Raw genomic sequence first — 9,500 nt, 5'->3', positions numbered from 1 at the left:
ACTGGCTAAGGTGCACTAAGGAGGAATATGCAATGAACAACCACCCATCTATAATATAGGCAGATGGTCCCAGTATGGAATGCTGCATGTTGGTCCAAGCAGTTTTAAATAGTGCAGCACTACACCGCAGAGACTAGAGGCCCCACCATGCAGTGCTCCAAGATGTTCTTTAATGAGGTGCCCCATCAGACATTTGAGGTCTCCATGCTGCATCTAGGAGAGAGCAGAAAAACTGTTAGCTGCTCCACTTTATGCAAATTAAATTGCCCATAAACCTCTGTTTTTATAAAGTTTGTGTGTCCCTACATACTACATCTAAGGGAAGTAAATATACCTAGGAATAAAAGTTTTTGTCTACAAGTCACTGCAGTCTATTATCAGATAATAGTATGGAACACCCTAAAATCCAGACAATTACGGAATTTGAGAAACAAGGTTCAAATTCAGCCTTTAATCTGCTTCCTAGATAGTTTGTTACCGCCCTTCCTCACTGAAGAGTTAAAACATTACAGACAAAATTAAGGTTTTTTTGATTATGTGCCCTGTATGTTTGGATGTTTCCTGTCTCCTGATTATTTTCTTAGTTCTCTCAACTAGAGAGACATAAATGGACTATATCCAACCCTAGTCAATACTTTCCCCTTTCCATATATACCACTTAGGTGCAACAGAGATGGACATTATAGAAAACACTACATTGGATAGACACAGACTGTACTCTGTCCTTAATCCCAATTTTAAAAAGCAGACTAGCTGCTACTAAATGCATGTGGTCTAGAGGTGTACACACTAGACTAGGACTCAGGAAATGCAGTTTCTATTTCTGTCTCTACTAGGAGACTTTAGATAAGTCACTTGCACATCTCTGAGCCTCCATTTCCTCATTTTTAAAGTGGAGATAATGATACTGACCTCTTTTAAAATCTCCTGATAAAAAAGCACTATGAGAGCTTTTTATTTAGTCCTTCCAAAAAGTCCTTCCCTTCTACTGAAAGTAAAAAGATATACCCTTATTTTACTTCACATATGCACTTATTTATAGATTTCCTCTCTTATGTTTTCATTCAGAACATTATTAGCCCTGCGTTGTAAACCCCAAACATTGAAAAATAATTAATTTGGCCCATAAAAATCGAGAGATTGTTTTAAAAATCATGAGGGTTTTTTAAAATATTAAATGTTCGGTACTTTTTCTTTCCTTTTGGCTCTTTAGGGATCCCTTGCTTCACATTTTCAAGATATTCTCTGCAACCACAAGGGCTAGAAATTTACTTTAAAAAATTAAAGTTGAAATCACACTTCTACCCCGATATAACCCGGTCCTCGGGAGCCAAAAAATCTTACCGCGTTATAGGTGAAACTGCGTTATATTGAACTTGCTTTGGCCTCAAACATTTCTGTCATTAATAGTTACTTCCCAACCCCTGACTGACCCCTCAGAACTGCCAACGCACCCAACCCCCCCTGTTCCCTGTCCCCTGACTGCCCCGCCCCCTATCCACACCCCCGGCCCCTGACAGGCCCCCCGGGACTCCTATGCCCTATCCAACGCCCCCGTTCCCCATCCCCTGACTGCCCCACCCCCAGAACTCCGAACCATCCAACCCCCCCCAGCTCCTTGTCCCCGACCAGCCCCCGAGACCCTCTGCCCCTTATCCAACCCCTAGGCCCCGGCCCGGCACCCTTAACACACCGCTCAGAGCAGCATGTCAGGGCCAGACATGCTGATGCTCTGATCCACAGGAGCGCGCAGCCCCACCCCCCAGAGCGCTGCTTTGCTGCATTATATCCAAATTCGTGTTATATCAGGTCACGTTATATCAGGGTAGAGGTGTATCATGCAATATCATGATTCCAGAACCTGGGCCTTTAAGAAGACGCTACACATTGTGAGACCCTCATGATAAAATCACAAGAGCAGGCAATACTGTTTTGAACCAGTACAATTTCCATCAGCTGTTGAGGATGCTAATTGGATTTAGCTGCAGATAGCTCCTTCCACATGCAAGCAATTTAAGGAAAGAGCAAGGCTGGTCACTCTGTGGGGAAGGGGAAGATACAGTTGGGGGATAAATACTTGATTACAGAACCTGCAGTTGACACGTGTTTTCTGGTCCTGAAGTTTATTTCCATTTACCTTTCAAATTAAAACGGGGTTTGAAAGTCTGAAGAAACTGCAAACAGGCTGATTTTAGGAAAGTTATACTCCTCACTGGGCCCTGACAGCCTTGTTCACTAGGGACCAGATCCTATTCAGAGCCCCATTGACTTAAGCATTTGCGTGTGTTTTCAGGATTGGGGCCTAACAAACAGTTGCTGCCCTAAAGAACAGATTTCACTTTTACCTGCTGTAGTGACATGGTTGAGAACTACAGAGTCTGCATTTGTGCCAGCTGCGCTTTATAGGGGCTTGTTTTGTAACATGTCTATGTTTAGATTACCGTATGCACACTGGGCATAGTTCTGTAAAGTGCTGAATACCCTCAGATGCCATTAACTTCAGGGGGAGTTGAAAGCATTTGACGCTTGGAAGCTCAGGCAGGCTTCCTATACAACTGACTTGTTACTTTGGTTTTAATATCATTCTATTATTTATGGATTATTGACAGCATGCTTGGGGCTGTACAGAACATAAAGGACGACATTATTCCTGCTCCAAGGAGTTAACAATTTGTGGCCCCAAATCTGCAAAGACTTATGCACATGCTTAACTTTACCCACTGTTCATGTTCACTATTCATAGCGCATAAAGTTAAAAGCACATGTCAAATCTTTGCAGAATCAAGGTCTAAATTTCCCCCATGAATGAAGGATTTGGTGGCATGGGAATTCAGAGAGGCACATTTGAAATACCACAACTCCATAGTACAATAAAAGATCTCTTACAAAATTGCTATTGATACTCCTCACAGACTGGCCTGATAAAAAGAGAACTCTCTCTTTAAGCACCAGCATCACGTGTGGAAACTTCCCTGACAGCCTGGAAGGGGGTGGCCATTTTTATAAAGCAGGAAGTGAGTAGTGTACACTAAAGTGATCATGGCAGATAACTACAGGGACTATAATCTGACAGCGGACCAGCAGGCCATTAAAGTCAAGTACCCGCCCCTCAATAAGAAATATGAGTGTGAGTATTCCTAGCCTTGTCCAGACATAGTCCATGGGGTGCTGGGCATGGGGTGGGGGTGAGGGGGACTATGGAAAGGTGAGTCTCCTTAATACACGGGTGCTGCATGCTGTTTTCGCTTTCAGATTATGGGTGTGTGCCTGTAGATTAACTGTAGGGGTTGTTTGTGATTCTTAATTTGTTGAATTACTTTGTGCCTTTCTGTGATGTAAATAACTATACAATGACTTATTCATCAAAAGCATCCAGGGAAACACTCCTTCTAAGCTGTTTCTTGTCTCTAAACAAATGCTTGAGATCTTAGCTGGATAATGTATTTTTTCCGTCTTCTTCGCTACACGTTTTTCTGTTTTGTTTTTGCATTATGTGCTTTAATCTGCTGCTTTAAGACTTTTGCCTGGGCTTTTTTCCCCTTCCCTCCCCAGGAATTCCTTCCTGCTTTGATTTAATAGCTTTAGGTGCTTACAGGAAGCAGCCTGGGTCTAACTGTAGTTTTATTTAGGCTGTGCCTATTTGGGAGAGTAGTTTGTGTAATTTATTAACATATGTTTCAGGACTTGTTCAGCTCTTAAGCCTAGTATAGCCTAATGACAGCAGCGTGTTCCACCAGTCAAAAGGGAGCCAATCTTCCTTCTGTAATCAGAGAAGATTTTTATTCTCTGGCTGAAATGAGTTGTTTGTTAGAGATAGTTGGTAGGGAAACTATTCACAAAGCAGGTAAGTGATTATGGAACCAAGAGCGTGGTTTCAGCTGTAATGATCTGTTGTATGTTACTTATTTTAGACCTAAGTTTAAATCTGTCTCCAACAATTTCACACACCTTTTGTATTACTGTGAGTTGACTTAAATTCTAGATCCCTAAATTGTGGATGTAGAAAATTTCATATGTGTTTAAAGAATTAATATTACATAATTTAAGATCAATTTTATATTGTGGGTTCCTCGTTTTGTAATCCTTCTTAATGGTTTAAAAGTCAATGCCACATATTAGGGTGTTGGCCGCTTAAAAGCTATAAATGAACAGAAAAGGCTTGTGCACTAAGCCTGCAGAATATACCGGACACATGACACTTCTCAGCCTTGAGGGAAAAAAAGAAACTGTCACAGACATCTAGTCATCATCACTTGTTTGCTGTGTTGATGCAGTAAACACCTTTAATATCTCATAAGAGCTGGCAGAAATCTGCTTTAGCTAGAGATAGGAGGTATAGACTCTATTCATCTTTGCTTTGAAATTCGGTTCTATAATTTATATGTTGTTTGACAATGCCACAACACTGATACACCAGTTCTAGGTTTCCCCTATTGATCTTAATAACTAATGTTTTCACTCAAGCGCTAGCTCACTTACTTTTGTCCCTTAACTTTTGCTCTCAATTAGATTTTGTTACTTAAGGTCATCATACTCTTTATTTGTTAAGTGCACTGTCCTCTCTTAAAACCGTTATTGACACACACATCCCAAAACCTAGCTGTAAAAGACTTTTAAGAAAGAGAGAGGTTTTGCTTAAAATTGTCTTTCATAATCTTAAGGGGGAATCAGGATTCGGTGCATACTGCACTGCCAATAATAAAATGGAGAAAGTGTGCCATCCTGGGTGTGATCACGCTAACACTAGGCATAAGTCAATGGGACTACTAAAGGTAGTAAGAATTATTGGTCAGATTTTCAAGAGTGCTCTTCACTCAGCAGCTGTCTGAGAGCTGACGGGCAGTATTTGTAGGATTGGGCCTAATGTCTGCATCTTGCACTGTAAGTGCGCAGAGCACGACTTGTTAGCCCTTTCACTGGACTACTCTGTACATGACTCTGTACAAAGAGATCTGTCTGCAATGGATTGTACAGTCCATGTATACACTTTTTTTGGATCAGTTAGTGGCTGATGACCAGTATTTTGACTGTTCATGTATCTGCTTTAACTGCACAGGTTTGGAAATTTATTTTTTAACTACACTTTTAAATGTAAACCTAATGCCTTACAAAGTGCAGCTATACTAGGGAGCCGCCATGTAATTGAAGGCATTTAGGGCCTCTGAGTTACTGGTGTCAGTGGGAATCAAGTGCTCAAGTGTTGGGGAAGAGTCTGCATGGTTTTTTTTCCCTTTTTTTTTTTTTTTTTTTTTTTTGTAAAGAGAAATCATGCCTCACCAATACACTAGAATTCTTGAAGGAGTCAACAAGCATGTGGACAAGGGGGATACAGTGTGCTTAGATTTTTCAGAAAGCCTTTGACAAGGTGCCTCACCAAAGGCTCTTAAGCAAAGTAAGCTGTCATGGGATAAGAGGGAAGGTTCTCTCATGGATTGGTAACTGGTTAAAATATAGGAAACAAAGAGTAGGAATAAATCATCAGTTTTCAGAATGGAGAGAGGTAAATAGTGGTGTTCCCCAGGAGCTGCTACTGGGACCAGTCCTATTCAACATATTCATAAATTATCTGGAAAAACAGGTAAACAGTGAGGTGGTAAAATTTGCAGATGATACAAAACTACTCAAGATAGTTAAGTCCCAAGCAGACTGCAAAGAGCTACAAAAAGATCTCTCAAAATTAGGTGACTGAGCAACAAAATGGAAGATGAAATTCAATGTTGATAAATGCAAAGTAATGCACATTGGAAAACATAATCCCAACTATACATATAAAATATGGGGTCTAAATTAGCTGTTACCACTCAAGAAAGAGATCATGGAGTCATTGTGGATAGTTCTCTGAAAACATCCACTCAGTGCAGCGGCCGTTAAAAAAGCGAATAGAATGTTGGGCATCATTAAGAAAGGGATAGATAGTAGGACAGAAAATATCATATTGCCTCTATATAAATCCATGGTACACCCGTATCTTGAATACTGCATGCAGATGTTGTTGGCCCATCTCAGAAAAGATATACTGGAATTGGAAAAGGTTCAGAAAAGGGCAACAAAAATGATTAGGGGGATGGAACAGCTTCCGTTTGAGGAGAGATTAATAAGACTGGGACTTTTCAGCTTGGAAAAGAGATAACTAACGGGGGATATGATTGCGGTCTATAAAATCATGACTGGTGTGGAGAAAGTAAATCAGGAAGTGTTATTTACTCCTTCTCATAAAACAAGAACTAGGAGTCGCCAAATGAAATTAATAGGCAGCAGGTTTAAAACAAACAAAAGGAAGTATTTCTTCACACGAAGCACAGCCACCGTGTGGAACTCTTTGCTAGAAGATGTTGTGAAGGCCAAGATTATAACAGGGTTCAAAAGAGAACTAGATAAGTTCATGGAGGATAGGTCCATCAATGGCCATTAGCCAGCATGGGCAGGGATGGTGTCCCTAGATTCTTGTTTGCCAGAAGCTGGGAATGAACGACGGGATGGATCACTTGATGATTACCTATTCTGTTCATTCCCTCTGGGGCACCTGGCTTTGGCCACTATCGGAAGACAGGATACTGGGCTAGATGGACCTTTGGTCTGACCCAGTATGGCCGTTCTTAAGTTCTCCCCAACTTCTTGTATCCAGTCCTGATCCATCAACATTATGCTTCAAAATTATGGTGCAGAATATTGTTATCAATTACAACACCACACCTTGTTGTATGCAAGCAGCATGTACCACCGGCTGCTTTTTTCTTATTCAGCTCAGTCCTCTCTGGGGTATTATGCCTACAATGGAGGTGGGAGTACACTTTAATTGTAAAATTAACTTAGTTACATTGTCTGTGCTTGACTTCTGCAAGTGGGAGTCAGAGCACAAGCACAGGGAGGGGCTGAATGTTGATGAGCTGACCAAAAGAATGGATTAATTGGAGGGGGATAAAAGGTGGAATGGCCTAGAATAGCATTTTAATAAATAAAAACTGATTTTAAAAAACGGTGGATACAGTTAGACCACCTGGCTGCATAAAGGAAAGACTGACCTATGAATGGATGTGCTTGTGCTGAGCTGAAGCTGTTAGGAACTTGTAACCACAAAACATTTTGGGGGGGTTTGAAGGACTAACTCTTACCAGAGCCTCTGCTGGAGTAGGGGTGGGAATGGTCTTTGGTAAACTTATTATTGCATGTGTAGAATTGTTTTTAATTGTGTTTTTCTCTGTAATGCTTTCACCTTAAAAGTGCTGACTTAGAGTTGTGTAAGAGTATAACTGTAGCAGTTAAGCTGGATATAGCTTCTGGGATGAGAGCAAATCACAGACCCTGGTCTATTTAGGCAGTCTGACTTGCTGGTAATAACACCGTGTAGGTAGGGAATTGTGCCACCTGGAAAAACCCCATTCAGGAGGGGGAGAGAGATGCAGGTCTCTCCCCAGGAGAGGTGATGGCTGGGAGCTGGAGGTTTAAGAGTGAGTGCCCTTGGTGGACCACAAAAGGGGAACACTGTTGAAGCCGCCCTGAATTGTACCATGTTATCGGTGGTTTCACTAGAAACAAGTTAGCTTTTTGTGGTTTTTCTTTTAAAAACCTGTTCTGTCGACATGTGTTGATGACACTGAATTAAATCTTTTCCAGTGTCATTGTTAATTAATCAGATTAACACACTAGCTGGAGCTTCAGTGTCAAAACAAGCACAAAAAATTATCTTGTTATTAACAGGACCTGACTTTTTCTTCCATATTATTGCTTATTTTTAAACCACCATGATGATCTCATAACTATTCTTCTTCTACTCCCTCAGATCTGGATCACACAGCTGACGTGCAGTGAGTATTTACAGCTGCAATTTCTACTCCTGGGGGAATTCTATGCCAAAAAATTAAATTCTGTGCCCAAAATTTTAAAATTCTGCAAAATTCTGCATATTTTATTTGTCAAAATATCTCAGTATAATCATGCCAGTTTCAATTATTTTGGTAATTTATTTCAAAATATCTGTCAGCAAGTTTATCTGTAACCAAAAAAGATTCTGGTAATTTTTTTTGACAAACAGATTCCTTACTAGGCATATTAGCACAGAACTTTGAGTAATTAATTTAAATTACAATACAGAACTCAGAGTAGTGAGTAGAAGTAGAACTCGATGAAGTGAGCTGTAGCTCACGAAAGCTTATGCTCAAATAAATTTGTTAGTTTCTAAGGTGCCACAAGTACTCCTTTTCTTAATACAGAACTGTATTTCCTGCACCAGTCAGAAGCAGTGCAAAGGCTTGGGGGGAGTCAGGGGTAATGGAGGAGCTGAGGGAGAGGGAAGGAGCCTGAAGTGAACCTGGAGGGTTGTTGGATGTGGCTGGAAGAAGTATGGAACAGTTTGTTTGTTTGGGGGGTGAGGGGCAGGCTGGATTGTAAGGGAGTTTGGACGCCTCCCTCATGCAGACCCTTGCTGACCCAAATCCTCTCTCATTCAGTCAGGCACATCTGCCTGTCTCCCCACACCTCCCATCCCCATGGGTCTCTGCAGCCTTCTTCCCCATCCTTATGTGTCCCTGCAGCCCTTCTCCCCCCATCCCCATGTGGCCTTGCATCCCAATTCCCATTCAGCTAGAGGGATTTGGCTGGTGCCTTTCCCTGTGTGATTCATGAGTGGCTCTGGGAGCATTCATGCAATCTAGCTGGCTGCGGGGCTCCACATGAGGTTGTGCTGAGTGATCACAGCTCCTAGAGGGGTTTGCTGCTGGTCACTAGCAAGGCATTATGAGACACAGCCCAGGCTGGAGAGTTTAGGGGGCACAGCAGTCCCACGGTCCCAGGCTGCACTCCGGGGAAACCCATTACAAACTTATCAAAAGAGAAATAGATAAATATATCCACCCCCCATGCCCTCCCAAGAGAAACCATATAGTTGAAATGAAACAAAGAATATCTAGCATCCCAGCAGTGACGTTGGAATCACTTTTATAGTGAGGGTGCTGAAAGCCATTGAACAAAACTGGAAAACCTGTACATGATAGAAACTACTTCAAGCCAGAGGGTGCTGCTGCACCCCTAGTTCCAGCACCCCTGCATCCCAGCATGCTTAAGTATGCATTCCATAAGCTCAAAGTGGATATATTTGGCCCAATTCTCCTCTCACATCAGTTTACATTGATGCAACCCTGCTGACTTCACAGTTGCTCCTGATTTACATCAAATGTGATAGGAGAATTAATCTTAGTGAGGTTACACACAGAAATTTACTCCTGGGGGAATTCTGCGCCACTGTGCATACACAGAATTTCCCCCCCACACACAGAAAATTCATTCTGCCCCAGAAGTGCTGCAGTTCCATCTTTTGTCCACCAGAGGCTGCTGTGGCGCTAGAACAGCCAACAGCACCTGAACACAGCTGGCTGTTCTGGCACCACAGCAGCCTCTGGTGGGCAAAAGGTGGAACTGCAGCACTTCTGGGGCAGAATGTATTTTCTGTGCATGCACAGTGGAGCAGAATTCCCCCACAAGTAGAAGTTCATCATTGCACCCTG

At 42.0% G+C, this 9,500-nt stretch overlaps 1 protein-coding gene across 5 annotated transcripts in view; it reads left to right on the top strand.

Annotated features, from left to right (window-relative positions):
- Window positions 1-2,981: 2,981 nt before the first annotated feature.
- The window catches only part of ZBTB8OS (zinc finger and BTB domain containing 8 opposite strand), a 60,176-nt gene continuing 53,657 nt past the window's right edge, over window positions 2,982-9,500 (top strand). For 2 of the 5 annotated variants that reach the window (XM_043532041.1, XM_043532042.1), the window contains exons 1-2: window positions 2,986-3,127; window positions 7,781-7,805. In XM_043532041.1, the coding sequence (XP_043387976.1) occupies window positions 3,040-3,127; window positions 7,781-7,805 (113 nt within the window). In that variant the 5' untranslated portion in view covers window positions 2,986-3,039. Of the gene's footprint in view, window positions 3,128-7,780; window positions 7,806-9,500 lie in introns of all 5 variants that reach the window. The other 3 variants (XM_037882033.2, XM_043532040.1, XM_007067579.4) reach the window with 3 other exon arrangements.

The sequence above is a fragment of the Chelonia mydas genome, chromosome 19 (assembly GCF_015237465.2).
Source record: "Chelonia mydas isolate rCheMyd1 chromosome 19, rCheMyd1.pri.v2, whole genome shotgun sequence".
In the NCBI taxonomy this organism is placed as follows: Eukaryota; Metazoa; Chordata; order Testudines; family Cheloniidae; genus Chelonia; species Chelonia mydas.
Note: the sequence above shows the minus strand (reverse complement) of the source record. Positions and strands in the feature narration are given on the sequence as shown.